The sequence below is a fragment of the Podarcis muralis genome, chromosome Z, assembly GCF_964188315.1.
Source record: "Podarcis muralis chromosome Z, rPodMur119.hap1.1, whole genome shotgun sequence".
NCBI classification, from domain to species: domain Eukaryota; kingdom Metazoa; phylum Chordata; class Lepidosauria; order Squamata; family Lacertidae; genus Podarcis; species Podarcis muralis.
The window spans coordinates 3,214,115-3,232,812 of record NC_135673.1 but is presented as its reverse complement, the minus strand read 5'-3'; the positions used below and the strand labels follow the sequence as shown (position 1 = coordinate 3,232,812).

At 49.5% G+C, this 18,698-nt stretch overlaps 1 protein-coding gene across 1 annotated transcript; it reads right to left on the bottom strand.

Annotated features, from left to right (window-relative positions):
* Positions 1-570: 570 nt before the first annotated feature.
* Positions 571-12,507, bottom strand: SAPCD2 (suppressor APC domain containing 2). Its single transcript, XM_028715378.2, has 6 exons — positions 11,941-12,507; positions 10,217-10,368; positions 7,590-7,736; positions 6,601-6,696; positions 4,252-4,374; positions 571-3,407 (listed from the first exon to the last, which is right to left on the bottom strand). Exons 1-6 carry the CDS (start codon positions 12,401-12,403, stop codon positions 3,279-3,281), a joined length of 1,110 nt encoding a protein of 369 aa, XP_028571211.2. The 5' UTR covers positions 12,404-12,507; the 3' UTR covers positions 571-3,278.
* Positions 12,508-18,698: the final 6,191 nt, after the last annotated feature.

Genomic DNA, 18,698 nt, shown 5'->3' with positions numbered 1-18,698 from the left:
TGATTTAGCACTATATAAATACTTTTATTAATAAATAATAATGAATGCTCTTAGGTGAGAAGTCACACAGCTCACTCTTGCTGCCTTGGGACTATTTGTAGGTTGTAAGGCCCTTGGGACAGAGACCTGCACCCTGCATGTGATTTTTGTTGTTTAGTCATTTAGTCATGTCTGACTCTTTGTGACCCCATGGACCAGAGCACACCAGGCACTCCTGTCTTCCACTGCCTCCCGCAGTTTGGTCAAACTCATGTTAGTAGCCTCGAGAACACTCTCCAACCATCTCATCCTCTGTGGTCCCCTTCTCCTTGTGCCCTCCATCTTTCCCAGCATCAGGGTCTTTTCCAGGGAGTCTTCTCTTCTCATGAGGTGGCCAAAGTATTGGAGCCTCAGCTTCAGGATCTGTCCTTCCAGTGAGCACTCAGGGCTGGTTTCCTTCAGAATGGAGAGGTTTGATCTTCTTGCAGTCCATGGGACTCTCAAGAGTCTCCTCCAGCACCAGAATTCAAAAGCATCAATTAGCATGATAAATAACAGTAACAACAACAGTCACAACAACAGCAGCAGCAGTAATGGTTTCAGGCTCATTTCAGCTTTTATTTGGGAGGAAAAAGGAACCAACAATCCTCCATGGTCACAGAACATTTAAACAAGTGTACATGTACATACATGAAGAACTTCAAACAAGTTACCGGTAAAAAAATGCTACATACAAAAATGGCATACAAGTGTTCAGATGTAAACCTATTTGGGGAGGGTAAACATATTTGAGGAGGGGAGTCACATAGCATCTTAACCACAGCCTGGATAGCTCGGGTGCTTAGAACATGGTGGTGATAATGCCAAGGTTGCAGGTTTGATCCCCGTATGAGACAACAGCATATTCCTGAATTGCAGGGGGCTGGATTAGATGATCCTCAAGGTCCCTTCCAACTCTACAATTCTGATTACCGGGGGGGCGGGGGGGAGGGATGCTCTTTGCAGAGACATCCCAAGTCAAAACAGCAGTGGTGAAAAGTGGACAGGATTCCCCCAGCATTAGTAAAGGTAAAGGGACCCCTGACCATTCGGTCCAGTCGTGACCGACTCTGGGGTTGCGGTGCTCATCTCACTTTATTGGCCGAGAGAGCTAGCATTTGTCTGCATACAGCTTCCGGGTCATGTGGCCAGCATGACTAAGCCACTTCTGGTGAACTAGAGCAGCGCACAGAAATGCCGTTTACCTTCCCTCCGGAGCAGTACCTATTTATCTACTTGCACTTTGACGTGCTTTCGAACTGCTAGTTCGGCAGGAGCAGGGACCAAGCAACGGGAGCTCACCCCCTCGCGCGGATTCGAACCATCAACCTTCTGATCGGCATGTTCTAGGCTCTGTGGTTTAACCCATAGCGCCACCCACGTCCCTCCCCCAGCATTACATGTCCACAAAACCCACTGTAGCTGCCATTGGTGGACGATCAGTGATGTCACAGCATGTCTGTGGACATTCTATTTGGAGTGTGATGGATATTGGGTAAGTCTGCCCATATTCAGCTTCTCGTTTTGCCAGGCTTCCATTCCACATTAGCTAGCAATTTAAAGAAAAGGTTATCATGGAAACTCACCTGCCTTTCAGTTTGAGTGTCTCCCACTATGGATTCAAACGAGAAGAAATGAGATTCTGACTCAACATCAGGAATAACTTTTTGACGGAAAGAGCTGTTTGACAGTGGAACAGACTCCCACAAGAACTGGTGGGCTCTCCTTCTTCGGAGGTTTTTAAGCAGAGGTTGGGTGACCCTCTGTCCTGGATGCTTCAGTTGAGATTCTTGCATTGCAGGGGGTTGAGCTAGATGATCTTTGGGATCCCTCCCAACCCTTAGTATTCTACAGATGCTCTTATGCAATTTTACTTAATATCCACATCTTTTCACAGAGCAATTTCCCCCCCCAATATAATACATCTTTTGTATGTTATTTTCACTAATAAGTGCATTTCTATGTATACTTCTTCTCGCTTTGTGCATCTTTGTAGGCAGTCCTCAGCTGGAGAACTGCGCTTTGCTAAATTGGGAGAATTTAAGAGTTTTGAAAGATGGCTGTGTTTTGTTCACAAAATTATAGAGTCATTTGGTCCAACCCCCTGCAAATAGCTGGTTAAAATAACTAGCAACAAAAAATAAGCCTACTCCATCTATGTCCTGGAGAAATCCAGGCTTGCTTGAAAACCTCCAACCACCTGATATGAAATGAGAAGTCTATTAGCTGCAACAGCTCAAACAATCCTCCCATATAAGAGGCAGTATCACCCCCAATGTCGTCTGCTTGGCCTTTGCTGTGACTCAGCAGAGATGCTCTTATGAAAACAGGCACAGGTTTAGGAAGGGGGTTCAGAGGTTTGCCCAAAGCCCAGCCACAGCAAAGGAGGAAAGAGCACTCTGCATGAACTCAGAAGTACTCTCCTCTTAAGCCAAAGAGTGTTGGGGGGGGCTGTTTCCCCAGGCACATTTTTGGGAGGAGGCATGACCAGGTGCCCCCACAACAGACTCCCACTGGAGCCTGGCTCCAGTGTGCACCTAGCTTGAAGCTCTGCTCCCAGGTCAGGACTGACCCGGGGGTGGAGTGGAGAAGAATCAGCAAGCCGCAGCGGGCTTCCTTCATCCCAGGCCCCCTTGGTGGAGGGGGTGCCCCACACAAACACCCTGGGGTGTGTGTGAATGCTTACATTCTGCCGCTGGGTCCAGCATGGAGTACATGTGGTTCCCTCAATGTGGAATGCTTGTCAATGAGTTGTAGATATTCTAAAGATAATTGAGTTGCAGGTACCCTAAAGATAAATACCATTAATCTCCTCTCTCACGTCAAGGAAGAGACTTCTAACCATGGGAAACGGGTCGGGCCATCAATACTGGAGTGAAAGCCCCAATTCCACATCCACACTCAGTGGAATGGAGTCATAGGGCAGGAGTTAAAATAAAAACACCAAACACCACCGGCATTTCCGGGGGGTGGGGTGGAACAGCAGCTAATCCAAATCTGGATCCTGAAATGGGTTGGGCTGGAGCAATGCAGGCCTGCACATCAACGCTCCTTTCCCCAACCGTCAGGAGAGTAAATTGCACCCAATGTCATGATTTCAGGCCTTGGCCACAAGGTAAAAGGGATCCAAGGCCAGTTGGCGCAGGGGTGAGGGCAAGGTGTAGGTCGCCACCTTGTTTGCAGCTGCACAGGATCCTGCAAGCTGCTTGCAGCCGGGGCTAGTGGCTCCCTGCAGCCCTGCACAATGTCCAAACATGGTCTTAGATGAAGGTGGAGTCCAGCAGGTTGCTTTCGTGGTGGCTATGAGCACGTGCTTCAAACAGCTGCTTGATCAGAGCAGACTTCTCCAGCTCCAGCTGGGTGATCCGCTCGCTTTTGTCTGTCACCTCCTGTGGGGGGGTAAAGGCAGAGTTAAGACCACCACATGGCTGGGGACAGGTGAAATCTGTAATGACTGAATGGGCCAGGGGTGTGGGGCACAATATTACGATGGTGGACTGGGAGAAATTGTGGGGGAAAAGGAATTAAATTCACAGCATGTAGTGTATTAAGAGAAAATTTGATGAAAATGATGTATAGATGGTACATAACACCAGTGAAGTTAGCAAAAATGTATCATACTCACGATAATAAATGCTGGAAATGTAAGGAAAAAGAAGGAACCTTTTACCACATGTGGTGGACGTGCCCCAAGGTAAAAGACTTCAGGGAAAGGATTTATAATGAATTGAAAAAAGTGTTGAAAAACACATTTATTAAAAAACCAGAAGCCTTTTTACTTGGTATAGTGGGGGGGGTGAAATCCCCCCAAAGGATGTTACTTTTTTTTCTGTATGCCACAACAGCTGTGAGAATATTGCTAGCGAAGAATTGGAAGAAACAAGATTTACCAACTATAGAAGAATGGCAGATGAAGATGATGGACTATATGGAACTTGCTGAACTGACTGGGAGACTCCGAGACGAGAGAGAAGAGACGGTGGAAGAAGATGGGAAGAAGTTTAAGGAATATTTGAAAAAATATGTTAATATTTAAATCATAGAATAGCTTTGGAAGTTGATATAGGCTGAAAGGTTAGAAGTAGAAGATAGTGTATTTTTAAATAGTACTATATGTAGGGGATAAAATGTGAAGATTTTTATGGTAAAAGTTTAAAAAAGGGTTAAAAATTATGATGGGGACAGGTGGGCTGGCAGTGACTCAAACGGACTGGCACTTAATAGCAGACTCACCATGGTGAGCAGACGATTCTGCTCCTTCAACATGTTGAAGGCCTGCTGAGATCCGACGAGAGGAGGGGAGGTCGTGAGCGCAGAGGGTGGCGCATGCCCCATTGCAAAACTGGGGTTCAGTGGCTAGAGACAAAGAAAAGCGGTTTGTTCCAGGGCTGCACGTGCTTCACACTCTCTCTCAAAAAGACAAACCACCACCATATTCTTAATGCACTTCATCCCTCATTCTCACACACGAGAAAGGCTTTCGGTGACTCCTCAACCTGTCAGGGATTCTTTAGCTGTGATTCCTGCATTGCGGAGGGTTGGACTACATGTCCTCTTGGGTACCTTCCAACTGCACAATTCTATGACTGACACCTGACCAAAGGACTCCTGACCATTAGCTCCAGTTGTGACCGACTCTGGGGTTGCGGCGCTCATCTCGCTTTACTGGCCGAGGGAACCGGCGTACAGCTTCCGGGTCGTGTGGCCAGCAGGACTAAGCCGATTCTGGCGAACCAGAGCAGCGCACGGAAACACCATTTACCTTCCCGCTGGAGTGGTACCTATTTATCTACTTGCATTTCATGCTTTCGGACTGCTAGGTTGGCAGGAGCAGGGACCGAGCAATGGGAGCGCATCCTGTCGTGGGGATTCGAACCGCCAACCTTCTGATCAGCAACTCCTAGGCTCTGTGGTTTAACCCACAGTGCCACCCATGTCTAACTAACACAGAGCTAACTAACTAACACAGAGCACAGTTAAACTGTGGAACTCCCTCCCACAAGAGGCAGTGATGGCTGTCAACCTAGATGGCTTTAAAAGAGGATTGGACAAATGCATGGATGAGACTGAGCTATCGATGGCTACTAACCATGGCAGCTATGCTCTGCTTCCACAGTCACTGGAAGCTACAGGGCCCAGAGGGTGCTCTTATGCCTGGGTCCAGATTGAGGGTTCCCACAACAGAAAAGGCCCTCTCCTTTGTTGTCACCCGGTGGGGAGCACTCTGAATGCCCCCAGTGATGTTTGCTAGAGCATTAATCCGCCAGCGAATTTGGGATGTGGAACTGCAATGCCACGTGAGCGAGATGAATAAACCCCCAGCAATAAAAGTTAATGGGAGAGGATTTACCCCAGCAAATTATTTGTCAGAATTACAAATACCCAAATATAGACGGTCATTTACCCTCGCTAGATTCAACGTGCTGCCATCTGCCTTATTGCAGGGCAGATTCAAGGGTAAACCATACGTGGAACGAGTCTGCCCCTGTGGCAGGTAGAAACTGTCTCTCATGTCTTGTTACGCGGCCGTTTCTACAGGGATATGTGCTCGGTATTTATCACTCCTGTTATACAAAAATCTCCAAATGGGTTCAATGTCTAAAACTCCTGGTAGAGGACAAGGATCTGGAGATTACGCTACGGGTGGCCAAATTCTGTGCGACTGCCATAAAACTTATTTATTATTTCAGTAATTCAACTTAAAAGGTGAAACTAGTGTATGAGATTGACTCATGACAGGCAAAGTGAGATGTGCTTCTACTTCTCAGAGGTCCAATCTTGCAATCCTTGTTTTCCTTGAATATTCTAATTTTCTGAGATTGTTAATTTGGGGTTTTCATCAGCTGTACGCCATGATCATTGCAACGATAACAAATCAAGGCTTGACCTATCTCGCTTGGCATGTCACAAGTCAATCTCATATATTAGTTTCACCTTTGAAGTTGAATTCGTGAAATAAAGGAACTGTTCCATGATATTCTAATTTTTTGAGTTTCACCTGTATACAGTTCCACCAACGGATCAGGACCTGCTCTCGGACAGGAATGATCAAATTACTTTAATAGAGGCTGGATTTTTGAGTGCTGTCCATGTAGAAAGACTGGGCCATTATAAAGAGATTTAGTGCTTCTTAATTGATTGGTGAGGTGGTAGTGTTGTATTGTATTATTTGTGCAAATTGATTCTCTCTGGAGTTAAAAATCTGACTGGGACAAACCTTGTTATGTTGAGCTTGTGTTTTGCACAATTTGTATACGGTGTCTGTTTGATAATATGTGGTTTGCTATGCCTAATAAAGGATATTAATTAATTAAAGCGCCCTGCTGGGTCAGGCCAATGGCCCATCTGGTCCAGCACCCTGTTCTGGCCAACCAGATGCGCCCCCCCCCCATGGGAAACCTGCAAGGAGGAACAAGAACCTTCTCCTCTCCTGTAGCTTCTGGTGTTCAGAAGCATTGCGGCCTCAGAGTATGAAGGCAGAGTATAGCCCTCAGGGCTAGTAGCCTCTGCTAGCCCACTCAGGACATTAACAACTCCCACCACTCCCACGTCCTTGGCCCTGGTCGGTACCGCAGCTCTCACCTTTGCTGAGAGAGACAATAGCTCACTGAGGTAGTGATTCAGCGCTTGCAGCTTGAGCAGGAGATGGTGGCTCAGGGTGCCCTCTGCGAACAAGTCCTGTGTGAGAGAAAGCCAGGGGGGAGAAAGCAATATAAGAGAGCAGCCAGGCCAGCTGTCAATCCACAGCAGCACTCCACCATAGCTCCTTCATGCCTGCAGCCAGCACCCCAAGATAGCAAATAATAATAATAATAGTAATAATAATAATAATAATTTTTATACCCCGCCCTTCCCGGATCAGAAAACCGGGCTCAGGTTGGCTAATAACAAATTTAAAACACTTAATTATAAAAGCAGCATAAAATACGGTATAAAAACATAAATAACAATAAAATTCAAAATTCAGTTTAGGGAGAATAAGCATTAGATAGTCACCAGGGCTAGCTGGCTGAATTAGTCCTACTTGGGCCAGAGAGGAGGCCATGGGAGAATTAGCCGTGGGGTCTCAGAGCGGGTGATCTTCATAAAAGGGAAAGGGGAGGGAAGAGAAGGGAAGGGAAATAAAAGATCAGTCTGAATTCAAATTAAAGGCCAGGCGGAATAGCTCTGCCTTACAGGCCCGACGGAAGGAGGTTAAATCCTGAAGAGCCCTAGTCTCATGGGGCAGAGCATTCCACCAGGTCGGAGCCATCACTGAGAAGGCCCTGGCCCTGGTAGAGGATAGTCTGACTTCCTTAGGGCCCGGGACCTCTAAACGATGGTTATTCAAGGACCTTAAGGTCCTCTGCGGGGCAGACCAGGAGAGGCAATCCCGTAGATACGAGGGCCCTAAGCCACAAAGGGAAATGCAAGAAAGGATATACCGACTCATCATCAGGAAGAATTTTCTGATGGTAAGAGCTGTGTGACCGTTCCACACGGTCTGAAAGTTCTGCTCTCCTTCCTTGGAGAGCAAGCGAGGAAACTCACTTAAAAAAACAAAAGCAACCCAGCAGCAACCTGTTACTCACAATGTGAACTCTGCCGCTGCCCAGCTGCTTCTGGCGTTGCTGGAGAGCATGGATTTGCTGGTGGTACCACTCGCGCACCTTCTCCACCAGCTCCAGCCCTTGCAGCAATAAGTCCTTCTCCTTCTCCAGCTCCTTCAGCTGCTTCAGCTGCCAAGACACAAACCCCAGGCACAGGCAGTGAGTCCTCAGCAGAAATTGATGGCAAAGCCTGGAACCCTGGAAAGCCGGTGCCAGCAAGGGCACCCAGAGCATGCCTTGCATGCAAGAGACTGCAGTTTCAGATCTGCTGCCAGACAGTGTAGGCAGTACCAGTGGCGTAGCGTGGGTTGTCAGCACCCGGGGCAAGGCAAGTAATTTGCGCCCCCTAACCCGTGGATTTTAGCACTCGAGCACGCCCCCCCCAGATGTTGCGCCCGGTGCGGCCGGCCCCCCCTGCATCCCCCATGCTACGCCACTGGGCAGTACTGAGGTAGGTGGACCAACAGCATGACTGGGAATAAGGCAGCCTCCTGCGCTCCTGATCCTTTATCCATAAACCGCCTCCCTCCCTCCCTCCTTCTGCCATCCTGTCCCCCAATTCCAGAACCGATACCAGAAAACCCTCAGGGCAGCAACCCCAGATTACAATGATTTTCAAATGATTTGCATGCACCTAGGGTGAAGCACCCGCCTTCCTAAACCCACATGAGGCAGGACATACCCACAGGAAGAAATCCAGAGCTTTGGGACTGTGGAGGCTGCTGGCCAGAGGCACGACGAGGGTGCTGTACGCAGCCAGCGCCCTCATCCAGCTCGCTCAGCCACCCGCAGCAGAATGGCCTTCCTGGGTGGAGGTGGGGGTGATTGCCATGGCGACGGGGGGGGAGGGGGGTAGAAAAGGCCAGCATCCCCAAAGCTGGCAAGGGAGCATCGAGCCTGTAGCTGATCGAAGGTTCCCCGGGGGGGGGGGGGGGGTGGAAGGGAAGAGAAGGTGGGGGCAGGGAAGGAGAACCAGCCACCTAAACAAGCGAAGTTGTCTCCCCCCCACCCCCACCCGATCAGCCTAGCTGCAATGAGCTATGAGGGACCCCACGAGGGAGATCAATGCGGATCAGAGCAAGGGATGTGTATGTATGCCTCCTGCTCCTTGAAAGCAAACAGGCAGCCATTAAACATGCAGGAGGTGCTCTCCAGATGGGGCGATTTGATGGAAGAGGGGTGAGAGGGCACCCCCCCCTCAGAATCTGGGGCAAAGACAGGTCTCCAATCTTCTTTTCATTCCCAGCCCTCCTCATGGGGTCAACATCGCCCCCTTTTAAAATCCACACACATATTCAACTAGAGAGCAAAGAGAGAAACAGAGAGAGATTTGAACAGAAAACCCTATAATTGAGATTATCTCCCACTCCCAGTTTATATGTCAGCCCCAAACAAACCCTTAGTTCAAAGCCCGGGTTCTGACATTTCTCCAGTAGAAGAGAGTTCCACAGATCTGAGGCTGCCATGAGGTTTGTTGACCAGGGGGCTCAGCATACTAGTGAGAAGGACAAGGCTTTATGCCAAAAGGTTGGGGTGGCGGGGGGGGGGGGGACCTTTCTCAGCCAGCAGCCTCATTATCTTTCTGCAGTAGATTTCATTCTCGCCAGTCAGCACAGCTATCTCTAATTGAAGTCAGTAGTAAGATAAAAACCAGGCCTCAAGCCATTTAGGACTTTATATGCTTGCACTAAATTTTGAATTGGGTCTGGTAGCTCACTGGCAGCAAACACGGTACTTTGAGGACCAGTTACGCACAGCGCCATCAGGCGGTCCAACTTCCCAGCCTAGCAACTGCATTTTGCACAAGCTGCAGCCTCTGGACTGTCTTCAAAGGCAGCCCAGCATACAGCACAGTGCAGTAGTCCAGACAGAAGCGGTCAGGCTATCCCATCCCAGGAACAGCCACAGCTGGCAAGTCAGCCTAAGCCAGACACAAGCACTCCTAGTCAAAGATACCACTTGAGACTCAAGGGACAAGATGGAATCCAAAAGCATTCTCAGACTGTGAATGTGTTCTTCCAGGGTGCTGCAACCCTTCCCAGACCAGGCCATGCGCCTAATGTCAGGACATAGGAACCTCCCACCTACAGCACTTCCATCTTATCAGGATTCAGTCTCAATGTACTGGCCCCCATCCAGTAAGTCACTGCTTCCAGCGTTTTCAGAGCTCCTCCAGGTGACAAGAGCGAGCCGGCAGTAATCACATCATGCAAACTGGAGTTGCCAAAAACACAACCTTCACAGACATGGCAGAGTGTCAGGCCTAACAAGCAGAGCATCTCATTCCCGGTAGGTCCGGCCCCCTGGATCAGTTGCCATGTCTGAAAATCCCTCCCTTCCCACAGCTTCTTCACCCATCTGGTTTCTTGGCTTCCCTCCTCGCCAGCCTCTGCTTCTGGACTTCCTTCTGCCACAGACTCACCCTGCTCACTAAACCCTGTTACCTCTTCAGCTTTCAGTCTCCTTCTTCTTGTCCCCATGACCACTCGTCATTGTCCCACCAACAATCTCCAGGCCCTGAGCCTTCTTTCCTTGGAGGACTTCCCAGCTGGTGCCTCCCACCATACTTCTGCGTCCAACCAATGCGTGATAAGAAAGGGCTCTCATACCATGCTGTAGTCCACCCCGTTGGTGATGGTGTGTCTTCTGTGCTCACCACGGCCTCTTGGCTGCCTCCGCACTTCTGCTACCAGCTTGGAGGTGCTCTCGTACTGAGCCTGCCCTGCCAGCTTTCGGATACCACCACTGCCACCTTTGGTTGCTGTAGATTGGAGAGAAGTGTGAAAGGGGAAGTGATCCAATTAAAGCCATCCTGGGTCTCCCCTCCCCCGCTCCCCAGACCAGGAGGAGAGAGGGGGGAATTACCAAGGAAAAACTGCTTCTAGTTTATTTCTGCCTCCCTCAAACCTTCTCTAAAATTCAGGAAAGTATGCCTGCAACCCTATAGCTACTTTTTTTATCATTTATTTCTCTCTATACAGTGGTACCTTGGGTTAAGAACTTAATTTGTTCCGGAGATCCGTTCTTAATCTGAAACTGTTCTCAACCTGAAGCACCACTTTAGCTAATGGGGCCTCCCGCCGCTGCTGCGCTACCGCTGCACGAGTTCTGTTCTCATCCTGAAGCAAAGTTCTTAACCTGAAGCACTATTTCTGGGTTAGCAAAGTGTGTAACCTGAAGCGTATGTAACCCGAGGTACCACTGTACTGTATTTTCCAACAGTATGGCCACAGTAACCGCAGCATGAGGATGGAGCAGCAGGCAGGTGAGGAAGGAATGCAGGTGGGAGGCAGCCCAGGTGAGCAACTGAAATAGGTGTGATGCATAAAGGAAGGTGCTACAGAGAGCAGTTTGGTAAATGTGTGGGGAGGGGGCTTAGACTGCAAACCCATACCCACTAACCCAGGGGTCAGCAAACTTTTTCAGCAGGGGGCCGGTCCATTGTCCCTCAGACCTTGTGGGGGGCCAGACTATATTTTGAAGAAGAAAAAAAGATTGAACGAATTCCTATGCCCCACAAAGAACCCAGAGATGCATTTTAAATAAAAGCATACATTTTACTCATGTAAAAACACCAGGCAGGCCCCACAAATAACTCAGAGAGGCATTTTAAATAAAAAGACACATTCTACTCATGTAAAAACACGCTGAATCCTGGACCGTCTGCGGGCTGGATTGAGAAGGTGAATGGGGTCGGATCTGGGTAGTGCCTACCCATGCACTAACCTCAAAGTAGCCCACTTTGGGGTCAATCACTATCTCTCCGCCTAGCTCACATCACAGGGCTTTTGTGAAGATAAAATGAAGGTAGTGGGTAGACTGTGCCTTAGGCTCCAGGAAATGCATTTCTCAGTAGGCAAGAAGCACAAGGTTGTGCAGTTAGGCTGCGATCCACCAAAAAAGTATACTAGCAGGTAAGTATCATTGGACCCATGTATACATTCTGCAAGGTAAGCATGCATTATCCTCCTTTATTAATCTACATTCTTATCCCATCTTTCCTCTACGGAGCCCAAAGTGGCACACAGAACTCTCCCTGCTACCTCAGTCCTACCCTCCTCACAACAGCCCTGCAAGGTACTCTAGGCTGAGATATCGCGCCCGCCACAGAGTCACCCATAGCCAACTGGGGATTTGAATTGGGCTCTTCTCCATGGCCCGTCTGTTACCACCGCAACACCCACACCGGCTCTCTGTTAGGGTAGTTACTCAACGCGAAGAGGGAAGGGGATTCCTCGCATGCTCAGAGGCACTTCTGTGCCCGCGAATTAAAAGTCATGGGTTCTCAAGTCTTCGCGGGGAGGGCGAGACCCTTTAGCCTCCTGCGCCTTACCTGCTCTCTTGCATTCCGCCGGCGCGCTGGCGATCTTCTCCTGGGACCGGGAGGCGCACTCGCCGGCGCCGCGTCCGCACCCCTTCTCCGCTTCTCCTCTGCTTTTCGGAGCAGGGGCGCCGGGGCGCCCGGGGCCTTTGTTGGCGGGGCCCGGTGAGGTGCCTCCTTTGTCTGGGCTGAGGAGCGAGGATCTCAAGCCCAGCACGAACCGCTCGAAGGTGAGGTAGCCGCTGGCCGGGGCGGCTCGCCGCAGCCCTTCCAAGACGCCCCGGGGCAACTCCCCAGCTTCGCTCCCTTGCTGCAGCCACCGGGACTCGATCTCCCGCAAGTGCACGTAGCCTCGACGGCGGTCGTCCAAAATGTCGAAGAGGGTCCGCAGGCTGTGCAAGAAAGCCTGAGGCAGACCCTCGGTAGCGCTGCCGCCGGGCTGCGAGCGCCCATCACTTCCGCGCTCAGGCGCCATCGCTGCTCCCGAAATTGCTACACAAAGTTCCGAAGGAACACAAAAGTTACCTTCCGAACGTTCCAAAGAGTTGGCTGGAACTCCGGTCTGTGACGTCAGCGACACTGGCACCAAATCTTCCCGCTCATTGGCCGGCGGCTCAGCGCCCTGGAAGGGGATTGGCTGAGGCGCTTCGCGAGCTGGTTTGATTTCTTCGCCTCCACGCGTTCGATGCCCCCCCTCCCTCAAGCAGCTTTAAAACGATACTTTTCTCCCTTTTTCTACATTCTCTACAAAGAAGCAGAAATGGCCCCTTAGCTCCCCCAGGACTAGCCCCGGCTGAGTGATCGGGACACTCAGACGCATGGCTTAAGAAACCTCTCCTGCTCCCGATCCTCAAAGCGACTGCTAACACAACATTTAAAAATACTGACTTATGTATCAAACATTTAAGAATCGGATGCATAGGACAAGCACATAGTAAAACATAAAATGTGTTCATACAACAAGAATGAAAAGAACAAGCCCTGCCACACAAATGAGGGTCCCAGAGTTCTCTCTGTAAAAGGGGGTGGTTAGTTGTTGCTCCACTGCTGGGCAGGAAAGGGCTCTCAAAGTACCTAAAGAAGAGCCTACTGGATGAGGCCAGTGGCCCATCTAGCCCACATCCTGTTCTCACAGTAGCGGATCAGACGCCTGTGGGAAACCTGCAATCTGAATCGAACACAACAAGAGCCCTCTGCCCCTATGGCTTCCAGCACTGGTATTCTGAAGCGTTGCTGCCTCCAGCTGTGGAGTCTGAGCACAGTTGTTATGACTAGCAGCCGCTGATAAGCCTCTCCTCCTCCATGTATGTGTCCAACTCACTTTTAAAGCCATTCAGGTTGGAGGCCATTGCTATCACTTGGGTGAATGAGTTCCAGACTATAACAATGTGTGAAGAAGTACTTTTATCTGTGCTAAACCTTCCAACATTCAGCTTCATTGGAAATCCACAAGAGAGAGTGAGAAAAACCTTTTTTCTTTCCACTTTCTCCACGCTATGCATAATTTTATATGCCTCTTTCACACCACCTCTTACTTGCCTTTGTCGGATCAAAGTTACTAGCGCTGCTACCTTTCTTCATAGGGGAGTCACTCCACCCACTTGATCATTTCGGTTGCCGTTTTCTGACCGTTTCCCAACTCTACAATACAGTGGTACCTCGGGTTACAGACGCTTCAGGTTACAGACACTTCAGGTTACAGACTCCACTAACCCAGAAATACTACCTCAGGTTAAGAACTTTGCTTCAGGATGAGAACAGAAATCGTGCTCTGGCGGCGCGGCGGCAGCGGGAGGCCCCATTAGCTAAAGTGGTGCTTCAGGTTAAGAATGTTGTTGTTGTTTAGTCGTGTCTGACTCTTTGTGACCCCATGAACCAGAGCACGCCAGGCACTTCTGTCTTCCACTGCCTCCCACAGTTTGGTCAAACTCATGTTAGTAGCTTTGAGAACAAGGTCCAACCATCTTGTCCTCTGTCGTCCCCTTCTCCTTGTGCCCTCCATCTTTCCCAACATCAGGCTCTTTTCCAGGGAGTCTTCTCTTCTCATGAGGTGGCCAAAGTATTGGAACCTCAGCTTCACGATCTGTCCTTCCAGTGAGCACTCAGGGCTGATTTCCTTCAGAATGGAGAGGTTTGATCTTCTTGCAGTCCAGGGGACTCTCTAGAGTCTCCTCCAGCACCATAATTCAAAAGCATCAATTCTTCGGCGATCAGCCTTCTTTATGGTCCAGCTCTCACTTCCATACATCTCCACTGGAAAAACCATAGCTTTAACTATTAAGAATAGTTTTGGGTTAAGAATAGACCTCCAGAAGGAATTTAGTTCTTAACCCGAGGTACCACTGTATTCTTTTTGCAGTGAGGCCACCAGAACTGTACATGCAAGGAAGCAGGGTTCACCTGTGGTCCACTAAAGTTTACGCTATCATAGATGTGCTAGTCTTTAAGGTGTTAGAGCATAATTTTTTGCCAGAGACTTGCATTGTGCTGGAAATCTAACCAAGGGAGGTCTGTAATGCCAGTTCACTCTTCACTGCTCCACCCTGGCATCTCTTCCTGTGAGACAGGGTGCCCCTTACTGAGACCCAAGGCAGCCATCCTGGGGGAACTGTCAGCAAAAAGGTCACCTCCCGGCAGTTCCCTGCTCAGTGGAGGCTGGTCCACTAGGCAAATGGGGCCCTGTCCCACCAACGTCAATCCAGGGGAAGACCCTGGCTACCACCTTCCTCCTCCCTGATCTCAGAGTGGCCCAACTCAGCAGGAAGGAAAATGGGTTGAAAAGCAGACTTTGGCTATACCTGCCATTGGTTCTAGCCTGTCCCCGTTTCCCTGGATAGTCCCCGGATTAACAAATATGTCCCCGGACAAAATCCATCCACGGATTTCATTTAATGTCCCCGATTTATATTTTAAGTGTTGCAGATTTATTAGTAGGGAATGAATGTTGTGTGATTGGTTCAACGGCACAAGACACATCATATGGGGACTTCTGGTGAGGCAAAATGGCAGGTGCCAAGGTAGCAAGCCGCTCCTGAAGCCAGCCAGAGCCAACTGCACTGCCAGGCTGGCTCTGAGCTGCTGAGACTGCCACTACCAAGGGAGAACCGGGGACGCCCAGCGTGTCAACTGGGGGAACTCCGCCCCTCCATGACCCAAATTGAGCTGGGAGGGAGAGTGCCTGGCCGACTGCCCAGCGGTGCTTCGGGGCCAGGAAAACCCCACAGGGAGGAGGAAAGGAGAAGGAAGAGAGAGAAAGACAAAATAGAAAAAAGAGGGGACCCCCTACCTTGCTGCACCACTGCTGCTGCTGAGGAGGAGTGGTAGGAGAACACTGGGAGGGCAAGGACATGTGGCCGAACTCAGGCCTGACATGAGCCTCTCCATGGCAGATAGTGCTACGAGGGAGCAGGCAGGGCCCACAGGAAGGCCATGCGACAGAGGAGACCACAGAAGAGAAGGTATTACTTCTTCTTTTTTAATAACTTTTTTTCTCTTAAAAAAAAAAGTGTCCCCGGATTCTTTGAAAAAAATCTGGTAACCTTATTCTAGCCCACCTACTGTTGACCTCCTCCCTTATACCTTTCCAATTTCAGTATATGGTAGCCATTACTGGGCACTCCTCCATTGGCTGTCCAATTCCACACAGCAACTGGGTTGGTGGTTGCATTGGTTCTAGAAAATAATGGAGGTGGGGGGAACTTACAGAAAAAAACACAGCTGTGGATTTTTTTTCTACCTCTCTCCCTCCTCATCACTCTTAATGAGGCACCGTGCAGTTGTGTAAGCTCCTCAAGGGACCTGGTTTTTGTTTTGCCTCTGTTGACTCCAGCAAAGCAATTTATCTCCTACATTGATGCTGCTGTATAAACAATAATTATTATTATTTTATGCCCTTTTAAAATGTGTGTGTGGGGGGGTTATTTTTATGATGTATTTTGTATTCTGATTTTATTCTGTGAACGGCCCTGAGAGCTCTAGGTATAGATAGGGTGGTATATAAATTTAATACATAATTTAAAATAATAAAATTATTTTTATTAGGTTACTGAACTAACTTTCTGCCAGTGCAATCACAGTTTAAAACAGCAACTTACAATTCAACAGGCACATAAGAAGAGCCTGTTCAAGCAAGCCAATGGCCGATTTAGTCTAGCATCCTGTTCTCACAGTGGCCAACCAGAAGCCCCACTGCGAAATCCTCAAGCAAGATCTGAACCACTATATAAAACTCCCCATGCATCAGGTGCATTTTGCTACTGGTTTTGCAACTATGCTGAGATTTCTGGGCACCATGTTGGTGACCACAGTTTAAAAACCTCTGTCTTAGTCTAGGGTTACCAGACATCCCCGGTTCCCAGGGACAGTCCCCAGATTTGCAAATCTGTCCCTGGACAAATTCCGTCCCCAAAATGTCCCCAGATCTGCAAATCTGTTCCTGGGAAACGTGGCAGCGGCAGCCTCAGCAGCCCGGAGCCAGCCTGGTAGCGCAGTTGGCTCTGGCTGGCTTCAGGAGCTGCTTGCTGCTGTGGCGCCTGCCATTTTTCCTCTCCGGAAGTCCCCATATGATGTGTCTTGTGTGCAACCTATCATATGGGGATGTCCGGAGAGGAAAAATGGCAGGCGCCACGGCAGCAAGCAGCTCCTGAAGCCAGCCAAAGCCAACTGCGCTACCAGGCTGGCTCCAGGCTGCTGACTGCCTCTGCCACCACCACTGCCAAGGGGGAACCAGGGACGTCTGGCGATACGGGTCTCCTGCCCCCTTCCCCTTTGTTTTGACTGATCGGGGGAGGCTCGGGAGTTGTGGGTGGGTGTTGGCCTGTTTTTAAAAAACTCTGCGCATTTATGTTTCACAGCGTACGAAAGAAGGGCTTTGCACCTTTATACAATATGCATGTGTGCTTCAGCCCAGGGTCTTTGGCCTCACCATCCCCATGACTGACTCCCTGTTGCTACTTAGCTTCCCCCCCCCCCAAAAAAAAAAGTGTCCCCAGATTCCTTGAAAGAAATCTGGTAACCGTAATTTAGTCCATATTTTATTCCATTTCCACTGCGTGTGTTTCACCTTCTTGCATACTGGGACAAGTGAATTGTTGCAAGAGCAAGATACAGTCAAGTAATGTAGCTGAGATTATAGAGCCATAAAATTGTAGCATTGGAAGGGACCCTGAGGGTCCTCTAGACCAGGGGTCTGCAACCTTTAAGACAAAAAGAGCCACTTGGACCCGTTTCTGAAGAAAAAAACACTGAGAGCCGCAAAACCATTGCGACATTTAAAACAAATATATCTCCGGAGCCGCGATCTGACAGCGGGCAGGAAGGTGACGTCGGGACGGTGCGTGACTAACGCACGTACTGCCCCCATGCGACGTCACAGCCAGTACAGCGCCCGCCACAGTGAGAGTGTCGGGGCGCAGAATGCGCCTCCTCCCCTCACTAGTATCCGCCCCGGAGCCGCGGCAAAGGTGTCAAAGAGCCACATGCGGCTCCGGAGCCGCGGGTTGCAGACCCCTGCTCTAGACCAACCCCCGGTAAACTGCAATCTGGAGCTAAGGTGCCATTTTGCGCTTAGCTGATATGTCTTAAGTCTCTAGCACTGGGAGCACCAGAGCCCTCTCCCCTCCTCTGGCTTCAAACAACTGGTATTCAGAAGCATTCCTGCCTCCAACTTCCTCCAAAATCTTTTTTCTGACCACTTTCTCCAGTCCATACCATCCAAAAACTTCTATCATGTCACCTATTTACTTGCCTTTTCTCTACACATCTCTTTTCTGTGAACTGCCCTGAGACCTCCGGATTTGGGGTGGTATATAAATTAAAAAATAGTAATAATAGTAATAATAATAGTACACCAAAAAGTCCCAAACAATGCAACATTTCCTCAAAGAGGAGTTGCTCCACCCCTTTGATCATTTTGGTTGCCCTTCTCTGAACTTTTCCAATTCCCAACCCTACAATATCCTTTGTACAGTAATGTAAACTACATAGAGGGGAGAGGCAGTGAGGTCAATTCAGGGAACAGATTTTTTCTTTCGGGCCCATTATACCTGGTAAACAAGCATAAAGGTATCTAAAAGACAAACGTGAAATAGCGCTGTTTCCATAGAGGACCATAGAGGCTTTGGAGGAAAAGTGTTCGTTTGCTATGAAAGAGGACAACCTGCTGGAACAAGGCCGTTTTCTTGCACAGTACACGCCGTGCTGTGTTTGGACATCCTGCGGTGGAGCCCGCAGGTGAGGCTGCCGGGGAAGGGCGGGGGTAGGCGTAACTAAGGCCATTCCGTTTCTGCAGGTGGTTACCTGCGAGGGTGGAAGGAGAGAGTCACAGATATTCACCGCGTTGGGGCAGCCGTGAAATCATAGATTGGTAGAGAAGAGGCTCTAAAGGGTGGTCTACTCTAGTCCATCTCCCGCAATGCGGGATTCACAACTAAAGCATCCCTGACAGATGGCAGAAAACGTTCCGGGAACTTCCAGCGGGCAGAGCGGGCGTTTTGCCTCCAAAGACTCCAGGATCAGTCCTTGGCATCTTCGGCTAAAAGGATCCGGCTGCAAGCCTGGAAGTATCCCCAACCCGCTTCGACGTTCGACCTGAAGGAGAACTTATGCATAAACATACACAGCGTTACGCTGCAAGTAAGCGGAATCGCTTCAGCTCAGACAAACAAGTTCGAAGCGAGCGCCCAGTATAAACAGCTAACAGTTTTGCATCCTCGCGGGAAACAGGACGTAGAAGCGGGGGCGTTCCTTATGCCTGGGGGCGGGACTGCGCG